General features: G+C 38.4%; 1 protein-coding gene across 2 annotated transcripts in view; it reads left to right on the forward strand.

The window, feature by feature from the left end:
* The window catches only part of PIEZO2 (piezo type mechanosensitive ion channel component 2), a 230,616-nt gene that overhangs the window by 124,016 nt on the left and 87,151 nt on the right, over positions 1-19,449 (forward strand). The window contains exons 7-9 of one of the 2 annotated variants that reach the window (XM_026033865.1): positions 12,839-13,007; positions 17,116-17,229; positions 18,764-18,802. In XM_026033865.1, coding sequence (XP_025889650.1) covers positions 12,839-13,007; positions 17,116-17,229; positions 18,764-18,802 — 322 coding nt within the window. Of the gene's footprint in view, positions 1-12,838; positions 13,008-17,097; positions 17,230-18,763; positions 18,803-19,449 lie in introns of both variants that reach the window. The other variant, XM_026033864.1, reaches the window with a different exon arrangement.

Below are 19,449 nucleotides of genomic sequence, written 5' to 3' on the forward strand. Positions count from 1 at the left end.
CGGCCTCACCAGAGCTGAGTAGAGGGGCAGAATCACCTCCCTTGACCTGCTGGCAACATCCTCCTGATGCAGGCCAGGATCCCATTGGCCTTCTTGGCCATGAGGGCACACTGCTCACTCATGGTTAACTTAGTGTCAACCAGGACTCCCAGGTCCCTCTCCGTGGAGGTGCTTTCCAGCAGGTCGACCCCTARTCTGTGCTGGTGCCTGGGGTTATTCCTCCCCAGGTGCAGGACCCTGCACTTGTCCTTATTGAACCTCATGAGGTTCCTCTCTGCCCAACTCTCCAGCCTGTCCAGGTCCCTCTGGATGGCAGCACAGCCCTCCGGAGTGTCGGCCACTCCATCCAGCTTGGTGTCATCTGCAAACTTCCTCCCATACGAATATTCCTCCTCCCATACGAATTTTCAAGGCTTTTGGAGCTGTCATATCACTCAGTCGTAAGTTAGTGTCTCATAAGACAAGAGTGTTTCAAGTTCATTTGTATTTGTGTGTCCTGTATTGAGCTGCCTATGGCTGGAACAGTTTTCATGCCTTCTGCCTGGCTTTTACCACCATGGTACTACAATCCCCAGTGACGGGTACCTGTCCCCTAAGAACAACATCCCACTGTCGTTCCATCATGTTCTGTCAGCCAAAGCAGCAACACACGTGCTGAGCGTGCCCCAAACCACATGGACTGGCCACCTCTTTCGTCACTATGAGCAGACTGGCTTTAAGAGACAGGATTTACCTCTTGCGGATCAACCAAAGTTAGCTGATTGCCCTTATCCTTATGCAGGTTTTGTAGCTATTTTATATTGTTTGCATATTCATATTATTGATATTATTCATAATATTTCATATTATATATAACACACCATAGCTTAAGAGGGTATTAATACTACTTAGAAGGCAGTAGCCTGTGTGGTTTCTTGAACTTATTATCTCATTTTGCAAAGTAAGTGAAGGAGTCTGTTAACAGCTTAGAAATGCAAGTCCAAATTCCATTTTAGAAAAGCTGATATGTATCCTTGCTCTTGTAGTAATCTCTTACTAAACAAGGTTCCCAGCAGGGCAGTGCTGATCTTTATTGCATGATTCTGCAAAAGATGTTTTGTCCCAAGGTTTGTGCACCATATGAAGTAAGTTCCTCAGTCCTGGGCTGAGAAACTTTTTTGTATTGCACAACAAGCATTCCATTTTTTTATTAGCTGAACCATCAGAGTCTCTGTGGTCTTCATTTTATATTTAGTAACTAACACTATATACTTGGTTCAACCAAAAATGTTGAAACAATCTTTCCCAGTTGTGTTTGCTTTTGTTTAATGTTAGATAGATGTATTTGCTAGGCTTTTCTTTGGTAGAGGCACTTTTAGCAATTGTCTTCTCTACATGGCCACTTTTCCAAAAAAAAAAAAAAGGCAGATATTCATATTTTTGAGACATTGTCTGTTATTTGTTGTCAGATATAATTGAAACTCCACAGGTCTCATTAGGAAGGGGGCAGACATAAAACCCCTTGTAGAGCAGCAAAACTGCACAAGCTCTGTTTCTGAAAACCAGGCTAAAATCTCATGAACAGCTGTGACAGACATCAGACTGGACAATCAGAACTGTTCATTGAAACAAAGTAGAGCAATGCAAAGAGATAGAAGAGGGTTTTTTAAAAAAAAAAGAAAAAAAAAAAAAAGAAAAAAAAAAAGCCGTGGAAGTTCTTTGTTTGAAAGTCATTGTTTGAAACAAAGCTTATGATTTTCCCATAAGAAGTCACACCCTACATATTTGTGTTAAGGCTTTTATTTACTGGGACAGTAGAGATGTTTTGGAGACTGGGGTTACATTTTTTATATTGATCCAGATAGACAGGCCTAGAGTGGCAGGCATGAATTTTACAGGAGTCCCCAGCAAGACAAGGACACTCTTTGTGACCTGGAGCATTTCCATGGGCTGGGAGAAAATTCACAGTTGTTGATGGAGGAAGAAAGGGAATATTAAGGAAATAAATTGAGTCTTTAAGAAAGGAAAGCAAAAAGTCTTTAAAGCAATTGAGGCTGTATAAGACTGAATATCATGTCTTCATTGTGTATGTTCTTTCTCTTTCATCCACCCTCCCAAGAAAAAATCAAAACATTTGGTTAACCTGGAAATGAACAAAATAGGAGCACTGTCTAAATTTCAGTCACCTGAGGAACTGTGTCTATGGCTCTCATGTTGTTAACTATTGACATAGTGCTTCAGTTCTCCATTTCCCAGGGAGGAAATTTTCATAATGCTTCCATGGGAAATCCTGAGAGACCGAATCATTTTGTTTCACCTAAAAAGAAAAACAGTTGATTGAAAAAAACATGTGGTGCAATGTTAGGCTAGGTCCCTCAAATGAAGATGCAGAATGCTGCTCATTTTCAGAAGCACTTTTAATTAAGAACTGCATGAACTGTAATTCAGAGTAGGAAACAAATCAGTGTAAACTTACCTAGTTTTACCAGGGAGAATTTGTTCTTTGCTCATCTCCATATGGTTATTAATATCCAACTCTGTTTTTGCTATACACTGCATTTTTATTTAATCAGCAAATTCTTGTTGGCAGCAAGATTTATGACAAGTTAGAAACTCTCCCAAAAAAAAGGCAATAGGTGAAGCAGTAAGTGAATTTTCTCTGATAGCAAAGTCCTCCCAACCTCACTTGCAGTCTGCATGATGGCTTTCCAGCCCTGTAGTGGAGCAATACACCACATGCCCAAACCAGCCATGGCAGAAGCAGGGATGACATTTTTCATGGTGCACTATGAGTGATTTATATCCCTCTGTCTTCCCCTTGACTTGAAAGGGATGTAAGCTAAGAGATGTGTTAAGACCTTTTAAAAACACCAGCTTTGTGCCCGTGGGAAGGAGCCATTTCCAAGCTGTGTTGTGCTGCAGCAGCAAGTGAGTCTGCAACTTGGTGGCCTGGCAGGCTGGTTGGCCCCTACCACAGGTGGTTCTCATTAGTGGGGAGAGGAGAGTTTTGGCAATCACCACAACATGTGCACTGTAGCTGGAAACCCAACTTAAACTGCAAACATAAAATCGGTCACCATCCCATGACATAATGTTGGCATAATGCCACTTTCTTGCTGTCTTCTGCCCCCAAAGAGCTGTGTATGGCTGTTAAGAACAACAGAAGGTATCTCTTTTCCAGAGATATACTGCAAATAACTTTGTTTGCTGACATTCATTAGGTTTAGCTGGCTCCACAACCTATCACAATTGAGCCTTCCCACTTCAGTGTCCACCTGGGCATACACAACGCGCACGTACGTTTAGATATGTGGTTTCCATGTTCATGTTTGACTACAAACTCCATGCTTATCTCAGGCTGTCTTGTGTGGAGATACAGGGTTTTTTGGTGTTTTTTTTTTTTTTTTCACATTGCTTAAAGAACATGGCTCAGCATACTGCAATCATTGAACCGGAGCCTGAAGAACAGAAAAAGGACAGAAACACACACAATACTCTCCACTCCTACCAGGATTTCATCTTTGTTGCCTTGTTTTTTTTTTTTTATAAATAATAAACTTCTGTTGGCATTACTGTTTTCCTAGAGTCTACTTGCCACCCTTTCTCTTCATACTCTGGCATGCCCAGAAATTGAGATGATTTAGCACTAAGAAACTCTGTGTTTCTATGTATAAACATTAACAAATGAATCATCATTCACTCTTCTGAGGAAGTACAAAAGACAGTCCTGACTAATCTCAGCAGAGCACATGCAGAGTCCTTGTTTGCACAAGAGGAGGTCTACATCATTTAATCTAAACACTTGAAGTGGATGTACTTAATCTCTTGCTTATGCTCATTTAATGAAGATGGTAGCTTATTGATAAAAGTGGAACTAATGAAGTACAGTTAAGCTGATTTAGAGCCAGTTAAACTATGCAGCTTCCGTTGTGAAATTAGTCAATTAAAGCGTTTTCTCCACATTTTCCAGTGAAGATTTCCCTTACCAGTATTATCTCTTTATCTTAATTCCTATTTCTTGTTATTTTCTTTTTTTCTTCCCTTCTCCTTTCCTTCTTTTCCCTTTCCTTCCCTCTTTATTCCTGCTTTATTCTGATCTGTTCTACTTTGCTCTCCTCTCTTCTTTTCTTTTTTTTAAGATGATGGGAATCATAACTTACATTTCTGCCTTGGAGTATACTTTGCTATAAAATAATACGTTCTTTGCTCATATTTCATTTCTACTGTAGAATCTCTTAATTTATGTCTCAGTGATTTTTTTTCAATGCATTGCTGCCAACTGAATAAGTGGGAAACCTCTATATTGTCTGCATGTATAACTGAACCCAGCAGATTGTCCCAAAGTGACTGATAAGTAGCATCATTCCATTTCACAGATGGAAAAACTCCCTCACAGGAAAGTTAAAGAAATTGCCTAATCCCCACAGATAGCCAGAACTTTGATTAATGCTCAAAGTTTTTGTGGTGGTTCCTAGGTCACAGAACAAATTGCCTCAAATTTAAAATGAGTATGAGCTGCACTTTAAAGCAAATTCTGTTCTTCTGCATACTTTTTTTTAAGAGGTAATAGAAAATCTCTTAAGCCAACAGGCAGTTGCATGCGTAGTTGTTGCACTGGATCACTTACATGTTCTGATCAAGCAGCATCATCCTGTGAAAGGCTGATGTTCACCAATGTTTTTTGAGCATGGTCTCCTTTTCCTAAATTATCCCTTCTGAAGCTTTATGCCCACTGCTGTGTAAATGCATCCTTAGTTGTTGCTAGTATGTGAGCTTAAGATAGCAAAGCTGTCTGTGGGCTGCATTACCTGTTAGAGCTTTGGAGAGCAGCCTGTCCTTCCTCCATATGCCCTGCTCTGCATGTGTGAGCTTTCTGGAGGTGGGACTGTTGGCAGGTGTCCATTCAGCAGTTCTGCCAACTCCATTTGAAAAAATAATATCCTTACTTACTAATTGGCGCAGAAAGACATTGTTAAACCATGTCTCCTGCTGTGTGGTGAGGTATCTAAATTTGTCCACTGGCTAAGGGACACCTTCGTAGGCCATGGATGCTTCTGAATGTTCCTCTCCAGCTTTCCCTCTCCTGCTTTCCACACTGCTCCTTAGGAACCCGCCTCTATTTTCTCATTGCTTCATCTTAGAGCAGAAAATGCAACAAAACCTTATCAAGGTCTGATTTTATGGACATTACTTGCTCTTCATTCTCTCTAACCTTGACATGAATATGAGTTTAAATGAGGAAAGGGAGTGGGTGGCAACCCCCAAACCTAGGGCAAGCCACTTTCCTTCACAGAGTTCACTTTTCTTTCTCTGTCCTCCCATCCCGGCAGCATTGCCTTGGCTTCGGCAGTCTTAGCGCTTCCCAAATTGCCTCCTGTTTATAGCTGAAACTGTTCGGAAATTGCCCACCAGCCAGGGTTGTGTGTACCCTCAGGGGCTCACAGTGGACTGAATACTGGTTTTCCCTGAAGTCTTCCTGGTTCTCCTGCTGCTGCTGCTGTGTCCTGCAGGGTTGTTAGAACTTGTTGGGGTGCAATCTGGTGATGGAGAAATTTGCCTGAGACAGTGAGATCTGGAGGTGTAGGGCAGTGTATTTTGGGCAAGGTGAATTGGTCTCAACCTGTTATGGTCCTAAGGGTTTGCTGAAAGGAAGAAAAGGAATTTCCTCCTTCAGCTTAACAGACTTCCATTTTGATAGTCAGTGGTAACAGATCATAGAAAATTCAGTGAGATATAGGCTTTTTATTTTGAGGTTTGATAAAATTTTGTTGCTTTTCCTCATAAGCATTTAAACAGCTGCGGTAACTCACATTTACAACGGCTTTATTTAAGTGACTTAACTCACTACTTAGCTATCCATCTATGTAGCTGTCCATCTGTCTAACACATGAGTTGACCTGCTGCTTTCCAAGCACTGAAGCTGCTCTTGCTGGTGAAGGAGGGTCATGTTGAAGGAGAGTCTCAGTTTAGGCCTGCTTCTGCAACAGCTGCTGCAGCTTTACCCTCGTTTTACTTTCTTGTCATATCTGGTGGTGCCGCCTCTGCTGGGCACTCAGCATCCACAGAGGATAAAAGAACTGGGAAAAGGTACTGGAGACTCTGCCCCAGCTCATAGGGACATTTTTCTTAAGAGATACTTGCCCTGGGAGGAAAGATCATCAGGGGCTATGGTGACATTGCTTGATTTTCTGAATCACTGATGTGCTGGAAAGGGTGATACCAGAGGTGATGCTCATCAGAAATTCAGAGCACAGCTGAGCTGTATCATAGATAGCAAAACAGCTCAAGGATCCAGAGAGTAAACCCACTGACTGACAAGTTTTGAAGAGAGGTTTGGTTTCAGGAACCAAGGCTTTAGTAGAGCTACATTAATGATAACAGTTGGGAACTATTGCTTCTAAGCAAGCATAGCACACTACAAGTTCTAGGGATATAAACTCACTACAAAGCTTACTTATTGGATGAAATATGGCATAACTCACAAATCTTTATGTTCAGAGTTAAATTCCCCCTCAGGGCAGCTGCTTTATTTCAGATATTTGAAGTATTTGAATGTCTGAAGTTTAGTCAGTTAAATGGATGTCCAATTCTTAACAGCTTCCAGTTGCATAGTCTCAGAAAAATTCCATTATTTGATTACTTTTTTAAAAAGCAGCTTATGTAGCAAATATTATTTAACATCCTGTTTAAAGTTGTTAATTCACTTGAGAGCAAAGTGATTTTATTGTGTCTGCCTCAATGGTTAGGTTTTTTCTCCTTAAATTAAGATTTGTGTTGTATTTAGAGTTTTTGCTAGCTTTATATAATTCACAACCCTCAAAGTTATCCCTTCTCCTCTACAGCTTCCTGAATTAATGGCTCATAATTTCTCTCTGTCCTCATTATATGGATGATATTAGCCTATGAGATTTAAATTACTTCTTTTTTTTCATGAGGTTTTTCATGCAATGGCCATGCATTTGAAATTAGTTTTCCTTTAAAAGAAAAGTCACTGATGTTCAGAAGAGGGTGAGAGAGATACTAGGGCTGGCTTTGTCATTGCCAGAAAAGATTTGATCCAATAGAAGCTATGGAAACCAGGACTTGGTAGAAAAAAAAATTACACAGACATCTGCTAAAGAGCTATAGAAATATGACATTGAAAAAAAAAAGAGTTAGAATGATCTACTTACCCATCAAGCCTTATATTCACTGTGTGTATGCCTGTATTATAGCGTTGTGATAGCAACATTCTAGTTACGGCTAGAGGAAAACACTTCCAGTCTTAGTCTACATTCTCAAATATTTCCAAAAAAGTTATTAACTGCTAAGCTGAAATTTATGATAATTTTTCTCAACCCAAACAACCTTTTTTTTTTTTTTTTCATGTATGTTATTGTTAATATGGCAGGATTCCATTCTGGCAATTCTGAATTATTGAGGTCTGAATCAAAGTAGAGCCTAGGTTTTTAAAACAGCAAAAATGGCTGCAACTCTTTCTGAAGATTGTATTACTCTGTAATGGATAAATTCAAAACTGTAGCCCAGCTGGGGACTGAAGTTCATGTCTGCAGTGTCTCCTTACTTTGTCATCTTGCTATACAGAGGAGAGGGCGTGAAGGATCATCTCCTCCTCTAGGGAAACTTCTAAGCAATATGACTGAGGGTAACAAATGCCAATTTTCCCATTCATTCTTTTTGCCTTTAACAAGCTGTTTGAGAGCAAATTCTCTTACCTCTAATTCTATTCTTACCTTCTAATTCCATGGGATGCTGAATGCACTTGATCGAGTTGTCCCTTCTCTTTCCTACCTGCGCTATGTCTTACATGCTGTGTCAGCTCAGCGTACCCTGGAGTGTTGAGCCCACTGCAGTTCAACCCCCCAGCTGCATCCTGGGAAGCAGGAGCCTTCCGGGAAGCACAACAGTCCTGGAGGTGCTGCAGGATTGTCCACATCCTTTCCAAGAGTGTATACTACTTTTGGCATATAACCAAATGATGCACTTGGGGAGGGAAGGAGAGGATGGCTCATGGGGTCTGCTTGGAAGAGACCTTAAGGATATGATTTAATGGATCATGACTTGTGTATAGCTCTGCCATTCAAGTACAGAAGGCTCTGAGGGATGGCTTATGTGAACAGGGGGTTCCTGGGCTGCGTAGGAGTGGTGTTTTCTGTTTGCTAATTTATTTCTTAAGTCTTTCTCTTCCTTACCCTCCTATTGTCCCCAGGGCATTGTCAAATTTGACAAAAAGCATGTTCTTCTTTTAAATTAAATTTTGAAAAAAGTCACTCATGGAGTACTACTTGGGAGACTGCCCTTTCAAGTACTCTTCACCATGAATCTGTCTTCATGGCCCCTGTATCTCAACCCTCTTTTCCCCCAGAAAAGATTTTTAACTCTTCCTAGTGAAAATAAGGTGTGGGGATATCCTGTTGTCCAATTTTCTTTCTCTGTAAATGAACTCAGTCATCCCTTTTCCTCTCCTGTCCCATCCGTTCCTTTTTTTTGTTTTGTTTAGTTTTTTTTTTGTTTTGTTTTTTTGTTTTTTTTTTTAATATCACAATTGTACAGTTCTGCCATTGAAATATCAGCCAGGCTCGATAGTCCTTTCTCCTACACAAGAAATGCAGGTCCCCTGTACTTTCACATAAGGAGGGTAAAATAAGTATGCAATAGAAGATATCCAAATGGCATAGAGTTTCAAACTGTTCATAAAATATAACTGAAATTCAGAAGTTGTTCAAAGATGGATTCCCAAAACTCAGCCCAGCACAGTGGAAATCTCTAATACTATTGCTGTGAATAACTGTCCTATCCATTGTTATGAATAGCTATAAATAGTACCAATACATGCTGGCCTCAGCAAAAGGTTCTTACTATCATAAATGCTAAATCAGGAACAGAGTTCTTGAAGTGTCTTGATGCAGACATTTTCTTCAAACTGTAATCTTCATTGCCCTTTTCTGCATTTAATTTCCAGTTTGCTACCATATTAAAAAGCATTGCAGACTTGCAGTGCTAGATCACTGTTTTATTTCATTTTATTAGTCTATGGTAAATCTTTTCCTGAAGCAGGAAGCATGTCCTGTGAAATAGTCTTTCCTGCTTAAATCAGTCAGTATTTGTAATGTACATCCAGCTTTATTGTGGATAGAGACCAAATGTTAAAATGTTACATGTTGGATTATGTAGGAACATTTGGATGACGAATAAGAATTGAAAAACATGTAAGAAAAAAAAGTTCTGAATTAGATTATATGATTTGATTAATTTTCCACAAAATCCTGTTTATTCATGTTCTAAGCACTTCATTACAGACATAGTTTATTCTGAGCTCTCCATTCCCAAATTCCATCTTCATTATGGTACAATATAAACACAATATTGCAGTATACATAATTCATGGTAGTATCAGCTATCCCCGAGAGAGTTAAAAGAAAAGGTTTGTTAATCCTCACTGGCAGATATCTGTACCCTTCTATTGCCCACTGATAAAGCAACTTGGAGGGAGAGCATAACTTCCAGGTGTTCTCAGTGGTGTTAAGTACCCACTAAAATTGGTGGTGTAGTACTGCTACAAAATGAGACCTTCCATTTCAAAATCATTTCGCCATCAAAACAAGCAAATAAACCCTAAAACTACAGATAGTGACCTTAAATATGCATATAGTATATAAAGCATAATTGTCTTTAGAAAGAGACTAGCTTTACAATTCGCTTTTCAGAGGTGCCCAAATCCTCCGCTCTGATTCTCCTTTAATAGAAGTACTTTTTTTTCTAATTAAACCAAATACACAATACTTAGTAAAAATGCACACTAGTGTCCATACCATGACAAAAGAGAACACAATCACATTTGGGCTTGGATTTCATATATTCTGCTTTCACATCCTAAGAAAGCAGTAGCTTCTGGCTTCTAACAAATGATGGATCATTGCATGCAATAGCTGTACAGATTTCCCTTCTTCCTTCCAATGCTGCAGTTAGGTGGTTGCACTCTGTTTCTTGGCCCTGTTAGCTTGAAAAAAAATGAGAGAACTCTTGATTCCTTGATTTCTTGTTGATGGCATTTTAGTAGCAGAAATACTGTTTTATTTCCTGACTTTTTATGAATGAAGAACTTTTAAAAGCTATGTCATAATATTAACATATGTGCAGTTACTTTATTGATTTAGTCTTACATCTCTGACTAGAATAATTTGTAGTACATGGTACTTAGGAAAGTGTTTCACAGATCTGGCTACAGCTTTAAGCTTTTATATGTTTGCCAATGAAGCTGATTAGCCAACTGCAAAATCAGCCAATTTCAGTCACCATACATTGATGCCTGGCTATAATATATGAGTACCAAAAACAAAACAATGTGCATACTCATGAATATTTGCCATTAGTCCATTCAGGTTCAGCAAATCCTGACCGGGCTACACTCTCAGGACCCTCAGAGGAAGCAAAATCAATAGGATATGAGACATTTTCCTGCCATGCTCGGACATCAAGAGAACTTGATGTTCTCTTTGATCAAAAACATTGATTTTTTTTTTTTATGTGCAATTACCTGAATAAAGTGTGGTTTGCACATTGCCGTGAGTAGGGCAAGGCTCTTGAGATAAGCTGTTCTCACAGATTCATAGGATCGTTATAGTTGGAAAAGACCTTCAAGATAATTGAGTCCAACGGTAAGCCCCTCAACACCATCCCTGCTAAACCATGTCCCAAAGCTACATCTTCACTTCCAGGGACTCCACCTTTTCCCTGGACAGCTTGCTCCAATGCTTGGCTACTCTTTCTATGTAGAAATTTTTCTTAATATCTAACCTGAACCTTCCTTGGCACAAGTTGAGGCCATTTCCTCTTGTCCTATCAGTTGTTGTGGAGAAGAGAAGCAGTGATCTTCTAGACATTTATTATTTATGATTAAATACTCCAGTTGAGAAATATTCTATTTTCAAATATATTATTTTATTCCTTTACAGTAACCATAGTTTGGGATTTTTTCACAAGATAGTTCTCCTTAAACAAGGTTCTCTTAGAATCAAATCTATGTATTTCATGTAAAAACTGATGAGTCTCAGATACATTGTGGAAGAAAAGATTTCATAAAAAGATTTGGTAAAACAAATAAAACAATTTATAATGAATATTGATATGTGCTACTCTAACTATAAACTACCTTGGAATCCTGTAAACTATTGTATACTGAAAGACACAGATTAATTATGCCTTACTACAGCTTTGTTTCAAGTACACAGAATCTAATATCTTGTCTTAAATTAAAATTGTTGAGGATTTTTCTTTATATTCTAAATGGGGCATTTTTTTAAGCTTACAATTTCTTACTTGATAAAAATACTGTGTGATCCTAGTTTTCCACCAAGCTGGGTGGAGTGGCCGACACTCCAGAGGGCTGTGCTGCCATCCAGAGGGACCTGGACAGGCTGGAGAGTTAGGCAGAGAGGAACCTCATGAGGTTCAATAAGGACAAGTGCAGGGTCCTGCACCTGGGGAGGAATAACCCCAGGCATCAGTACAGATTGGGGGTCAACCTGCTGGAAAGCACCTCCACGGAGAGGGACCTGGGAGTCCTGGTTGACACTAAGTTAACCATGAGTGAGCAGTGTGCCCTCATGGCCAAGAAGGCCAATGGGATCCTGGCCTGCATCAGGAGGATGTTGCCAGCAGGTCAAGGGAGGTGATTCTGCCCCTCTACTCAGCTCTGGTGAGGCCGCACCTGGAGTACTGTGTTCAGTTCTGGGCACCCCAGTATAGGAGGGACGTGGAGCTTCTGGAGAGGGTCCAGAGAAGGGCAACCAGGATGATTAAGGGAATGGAACATCTCTCGTATGAAGAGAGGCTGAGTGAGCTGGGCCTGTTTTCTCTGGAGAAGAGACGGCTCAGAGGGGATATGATTAATATGTATAAGTTCAGGAAGGGAGAATGCAGGGAGGAAGGGGACAAGCTGTTCTCACTGGTGGCCAGCGATAGGACGAGGGGTAATGGCCACAAGCTGGAGCACAGGAAGTTCCGTCTCCAGGTGAGGAGGAGCTTCTTTCCTGTGAGGGTGACAGAGCAGTGGAACAGGCTGCCCAGGGAGGTTGTGGAGTCTCCTACTCTGGAGGTCTTCAAAACCCGCCTGGATGCCACCCTGTGCCACATGCTGTAGGTGTGCCTGCTTGAGCAGGAAGGTTGTAGAGGTCCCTTCCAACCTTAAATATTCTGTGAATATTCTGTGAATCTGTGTAAATAGTCCAAGATCTTGTATCAGACGTCTTCATACTGTAAACACATGGACTCTAAAGCAATTGCTTTTATTATTTTCCTCATCTTTTCATAATGTCTCTGAATTTAGTGGAGTATTGTAGGTATATTAGTATTTGCATTGTTAGCATAATTTATTAATAATATTAGCTAACTTCTTAAATTTTCAGCACACTGTTTAATGTACTGTGGAATTGTGCTTTACAGCTTTGTCCTGGCAAAGTGAGTGGAATGATGCTACATGGCCCTTTATTGAATCATTCTTAAATGTCATGTTAATGTGATTTGCCAAATGGTCTTACAACCACTTTTCCTTTTCCCTTATTCCCTAGCTCTGGGCATATAGGGCTCAGGTCATTTTCAAATTTTTCATTAAACATAGCAGATATAGTAACGTTTCCCCCCTCATTGTATGTATTGAAAACTGAGTGTAATGATCATTTCTTTTCACTAAGTATTGTGGAATGAAAATACTAATTGAATTTTAGTGGAGATGGCAAATCATATTTTTGAGCAGAGCAATTAGTATTATAGGTAAGTAAAGATGATGGAAATATCTAAGAAAAAGAGTAAGATTTATTCTCTAACTACTTTTTTATTATTATTTTTTTCTAATCCACAGACTCTTTGGTGTCACTTCTCTTACTCAGACAAACTGTTCAAGCACATGGATGATCATAAGAAATCAAGAATTATACTGGTATCACAATGCAAATCCAATCTTGCTGCTGGTCATGTACTACACCCTGGCAACTCTAATCCGTCTTTGGCTACAAGAACCTATTGTAATGGTAATTTCCGTTTTTTTTTTCCAACTGTCAATTGAAAAACACCTCAGAGCAAACTTTCCTCATTATCATAAATGACTTGGAGGCTATTTGAGGCAAAAGTTTGATAACAGAAGAGCGAACAGGAAGGTTAAGAGAAGTGCAAGCTGGCATCTTGAGTTTAGTCTTTCTCTAAGTGTCTTCAAGAGTTTGATCTTGCATCTTTTACATTAATATTTTTCTTTAAGTCATTGGGAATATCTATGTAAGGCCTGCAAAGCCACAGCTGTAGCAGTTTCATTTGGAAAGCCAAGGTCAATATGAACTAGTGCAGGTGTTACCAGATAGAAGGCTAATGCCCAGGGATTGTTGCCTGGGAGGACCAAACTAAGGCACAGGCTGGCACAGGTTGCTGTGAAATAGGACATAAATTTGTGATTTTTTTACAGTTACAGCACTGTTTTCTATAAAACTTTTCTACTGAATCTGTATGCTTTAGAGAAAATACCAGTTTTCATCTAAGAGCAAGAACAAAAGGAGACAAAAAGTAAATTTTTACTCCTTCCTGTTTCAGAGGTAAATAAGAACCTCAATATATCTTAAAAGCTTAGATACCAGAAGGATGTTCCTAAGCTTTATTTATATTAATCTTATGCTTCTTGTGATAAGAAAACCTTACACTTTTTTTTCTTGTTATTATAAACATTTCTAAATTACAGCTCAGTCCTGTGTATTTACACTGTAGAACACAGTACTGATAAACCTGAACTCTAAAACCATGTGTAGTCTCAAAGTGTAAGGTTTTCTTATTTTAAGGGCCTTTCTCCATATAACTGAAAATAGAGCACTTTAGCATTTAAAATGCAGACAAAATACATCACCTCTGAATTTAGAAGTCTAATGTTTGGCTTTGCATACACTGAACTTCATAATAAAAGTCAAATAATGCCAGAACTGCCAGCTTAAGTTATTAAAAAATTACATCTCAAGTCTACAGAAATCTTAAGATGGCCTTTAAAACAAAAAAAAATCACAGGACTAAAAAATTGTTGCAATGCCCTCTGGCATTGCATTATTTTAGGATCTTTTTTTCTTCTTTTCTCTGCAGCTGCAGCAGATGGAAACTTGTTCTTTTTTTTCTTTCCTGAAATGAAAGCTGAGATTTTCAGATAATAATATGATTTTAGCACTGGGGCTATAACTAAAACTTCACATCTCACAAACTTTATAGTAAAATCATGAGAACTGCTCACATAGGAATAACCACATGTGAAATGCAGTTAATGACAGCTGTGTGATCTCAGCATCTCTGGGAATTCATTTCCAGTACCTAGATTCCTTTCATCCAATTTGTCACCTTCTTAAAGTTTGGTGCCAGGTTTATTAGTTGCTCTCAGTGGAAAGAAGTGGTCCTGTCTGTCTCAGAAGGTGAATCCCACCATGGACTATAGAGGAGCTGTAGGGGACTGGCTCACACTTCCTTCGTTTAGTTGACTCACATTGACTGAGGTGGATCTTCCAATAAGACACTAAAATCAGACCCTGTGAAATGAAAATACCTCATATTAGAAGAGGTTTCCAAGTAGCACTTAGAGTTAAGTTGCAGTGAATAATGTCAAAAGAGTTGTTAATTTAAAACACTTTTGAAGCCAAAGCTACATGAGAGGCCAGGCAGTCTTTGCATTTCTCGAGAACTTCAGGTGCCAAGGGAACGATGCTTTTCTTGATGGGCAATAGAGACTTAAAAAGCAAAACATTATAAATAAACATACCCATGTGTTAATGATTTCTTTTGGTGCAGAGGATGTATTGTGGCAAGAATATGTGTTTAGAAAGACAATGAGATTTTCAAAATGTATCATCTTTACATTTTCATTATGCACTTCTTTCTCTCCTCTCTGTGTGTATGTGTGGATATATGCAGATATATATAAAAATATATAATTAATTAGTAAATATATATATATATATATGTCTTTTTTCCCCTTTATTAGTGCCATGGATCAAGACTTGATTACTAGCTTTCTCCTGGTAAAATATATTCTTGATTGTTGTTTAAATCCAGAAATAATTGTGTCCAAGTTTTCACTGAAGTATGATTTTTGGCTTGTAGGTTTGTGGTGCATTTGTTTCATTACTAAATATATAATCTGCCTTTGCAATCCCCAGTGTTTTCAAAGTTATATTGTATTCGTGATCTCACCATTAACCTACCCATAAATGGAATGATGACAGAAAATGGTATGCAACGTATTATTTAATGTGAAACAGTTGTTCTGTTTATTGCTGTCATGTACAGTAACAACTGTCTCCCCTTGGATTTTTTTTTTCAGAAGTATCTTTTGAGCAAAACCTGTTCTAGGACACTCTCTGCTTAGAATTTGAGTATATTTGCTACATTTGCTACAGACTAAAAGAAATAGCTTTCCTTTTTCAGTCTAAAAATGTATATAAGCCAAGTATAACATTGAAGTAGCGGGCTTTAAAATCAAATTATGGAACTGTGTAGAGCTGACATTCTTGGTATATGAATTGCATTTTGGAATCCTGCAGACAAAATTCCCACTGGACTTCACCAAGACTTTTCTCTGAAACGGGCACTGTTGAGATTGTGCAGCAGCTGCAGTATTCAAAGACAGTGTTAAAAGACAACACTGCACGGAACAAACCCAGTTCCCACAACCTTCCTTCATCTGGCAGCCTCTCCAACCCTGTCATCATCTGTTGTTTCTCTGTCAGGCCCTCTTTAGTTTTCCCATCTCTTACACTGAAGGGACAGAAGTGCACATTATTGCAGGTAGGTCTAACATGTGCCCAGTAGAGGTGGAAAACCACATCCCTCGATCTGCTGGTTGGTGATGCAGTCTTGGACATGTTTGCCTTTGCTGCTGCACGGGGTGTGCTGATGGCTTGTGTTCAATGTACTTTGCACTAGGACTCCAGCACCTTTTCTACAGTCTACTCCCAGTCTGTTTCCAACTTTCACAGATGGATGGGATGATTTCCACTCAGATGCAATATCTTTGTTAAATCTTCTCCAATTCTTGCTGGCTCAAATCTTCCAGCCTATCAAGGTTGCTTTGTACAGTGACTCTGTCTTCTTACCTTTCCACTTCTCCACTTCTCCAAGCTCCAAGTTGCATCCATGAACTTTGTGTGGGTTCGTTCAACTCCATCATCCAGACAGTTCTGAAGATAACAAATAGTATCCCATATGGATTGCTAAGGACCTCCACTAATGGCTGACTACCGTTTTATCTTTGAGCCACTAAACACCTCCCTTTGAGATCGATAGTCTAGCCAGTTCTCCACTCATATTGTGGTTCCTCGAATCAGAACAGATCTGACCAGTTTTTCAGCAAGGAAGTTGTGGAAAGCTGTCACAAACACCTTGCTAAAATCAAGATAAATGAAATCCACAGCTCTACTCTCATCCACTAAGTGAGCTGTTTCAACATAGTCAACAATCAGGTTGATCAAAAATGCTCTACTCTTGATAAACTTGTATTGTCTCTTTCCAGTCATCTTCTTGTCCTTTGTGTGAGCATGAGCACACACAGGTATTTTCTTGGCTCAGAGGCAAGACTAGATGAGCCTAGATGAACAATCAGCGTTCACTTCATTATTAGATAATGAGACATGGATAAATACATTAGATTAACCTTTGATGTTTGTTACATATGGTCAAAAGACCTTGAGGTTTTCTTTGTAATTCTTCACTTAAATGAAATAGAATTGTCTTCGCAAATAGGCAACAAATAGGAGTGAATTTTCTTTCAATACACTGTCTTCAAGATTAAATGTCTGTGTAATTGCTTATAGTACAACTGTACAGTAAATCAGGATCTGTAAATCTGTGTAATTCTGATATCGTGTAACTATCAGGAAATGGCTTGAGACTAATGGACGAGCATTTATAGAATAGCTCTGTCATCATTTCTGAAAATGTCATCTCAGTAAAAGTTATCCATTATAGGTAAAATACAGTAAACACTAAAACACGTTTAAAAAACATTCTTTAGAGAGGGAACATCAATTAGGGGAAAACTTAAATTCCTCTTATAAGAATGTTAGTTAGAGCATTGTAACTAGTCTTGCAATTTGCCTTGTTTAGGAGATACCTGAGGAAGAGAAGTCTGGTGGCAGAGAAGAGGACAAAGAAGTAGACTGCAGCCCCATTCCGATGACAGCAGAGAGAAGACGCAGCCTGTGGTATGCGAGCCACTACACAACCGACGAGAGAAAAGTAAGGCTGGGCGAGAAGGTTCTCTGCATTAAATGTGTTTCAAACCTTCAGTTAATTTTACCAAAGTTACTTATAAATTAATGGAAACAGGTTAATATAGGCCTTGAATAAAATGATACATACATGATTAAGTAAGACTGTGTGTTAGGTTAGGGAACTTATTTGTGTAAAAAATAAAAAAAAGAGGAAAAAGGAAAAAAAAAAAAAAAGAGAGAGAGAGAGAAAGTCCAGGGAAGTAAAAGCCGTATGTGGTGTATATTTTCAGCTTTTATATCTAATAACTTTTTGGGCATACTTTTATCATCAGACTCTTTTCTTTCCCCAGAATAGCTGGAAAGTCTGCCAGGGAGTGCATCCTGATTAAAAACTTTGATGTGCCTTGTAATTGCATGTTAGCACCCTCCTTGGTAAAGAACTGCCAACTTATCTTCCTTCAAACATACTGGTACCCTTATTAGATGTCAATGTGAGGTCAAGGAAGGCAGTGTAAATGCTGATTGAAATTGTCAGATTTTGATTCTCACCAACTGCAATGCAAAACTAGTCAAATTTAATTCGACTAGTTGCAGTCAAATTTGGTGTATGTAAATATTCTATTGAGTTCTGTATGCTGATGCCCCAAGAAGTCTATCATAATAGCAGTAGCAGTAAATGTGGTATCAAGTGAATGAATTTAATCTACTCTAACATAAAAAAAAATCATATTTCAGTTCAGCTCTCTAAGTGGAAATTTTAAGTTTTCAGTTAAGTATCTGCAACAGCTGTTGTAGAAAAACTGCAGAAGGCGTGGAAATATTCCTGAAAATTTCCCATAAACAAAAATTATCCTGGAGTAATCAATGCAATGATACAGAAATAGGGGTTTAGGACTTTTAACACACCTGAGGATACTGCTGGTGTAAGATTTTTTTCTTCTTCTGTGAATCATAATTCTTTAGAAAAACTTTTCCCTAACTTCATTGGAAGATGCTTCTGGAAAGATAAAACTGTTGTAGTTCTCGATTATCCTTTTGTGCACTTTTTAACCACATAAAAATTACTGGTGTTACCTCATGTTCTGGTGATTGCTCAGCATTTGTCATGAATGAAAAAGATTTTACTAATTATTAAAAATAAAACTATTATATTTTGAATTAATACAAGCATTTTTAGAAGTAATTTTATAATTAGAATAATTATAATGATCATTTAAAAACTAGTTTTTAAGCATTGGATCATTAGAAAGCAATTAATCAGCATAGTGCCGTACTGATTGATTTTGTATCTAAAATTTCAATACAGAATTCTCAGTTTTGATTTAGAATTCACAGGAATGTGTAGTAAAGTCATGTCAATGCTTCTTGTATACTAAATATCATTTTATGGAGCACAACGTAGAGTTCTGCTGGCTTTTTAAGAATTCTTTCTGAATTCCTTAATGCAAAACTTCTGTAAAAATCAACAAATATGCATGCTTGTATTCATAAGATTAGACTTATTAATGCTTGAGCCATGCTTCTTCTTTAATAATTTATCCTTGCATTGCTTTTTGCAGCTTCTATCAATGACCCAAGATGAATACAAGCCATCGGATGTTAGTATACTACTAGTCTTTGTAATTTTGTAATTCTTTTTAATGTGTATAAATAAAAATTACAGTGTAAGTTTAGCAGATATTTTGAAAAGCATTTTGCTTAGACTACCCTTTATCTTTTATAATTAATTATCTCAAATATAATTATCTTTTGCTTCCTTAATAGTTACACCAAGAACACACTAACTACCTGTAAACTTGCTCATCTGAAATTACACTACTGTAGTAGTACCAGCTGGCAAATGATCATTGCTATTTCATTGGGTTTAAATAAGACACCATACATGCTTTCTAATGCAAACCATCTTAAACCCTGATTTGGCTTGTAAGCTCTATTTTTTTCTTTTGTGCTTGTTGAATTAATGAGGCTTTAAATGCAGGGCTCTTTGTGACTGACAACAGTCTAATTTACTGTTTAATTTACAAATTATGGAAAAGGCCGATCTCTGGATGGACAGCAAGTCATCCATTTATCCTGATTGCTGGGAATCCTAGCAAATTCTGAAAGCAGAAAATCATCTCCCTCGCTCCAGCATGCATGGAGATATGGATAAATTTTGGGAACAGCTGTAAGCAAATCTAAATGCGGCATCTGTTTGGTATAACTGAACATAATCCAGATGCTGTTCTCCCGAAACAGAGTTTGA

This window comes from Nothoprocta perdicaria, unplaced genomic scaffold (assembly GCF_003342845.1).
Source record: "Nothoprocta perdicaria isolate Ctin4 unplaced genomic scaffold, notPer1 scaffold_134, whole genome shotgun sequence".
NCBI classification, from domain to species: domain Eukaryota; kingdom Metazoa; phylum Chordata; class Aves; order Tinamiformes; family Tinamidae; genus Nothoprocta; species Nothoprocta perdicaria.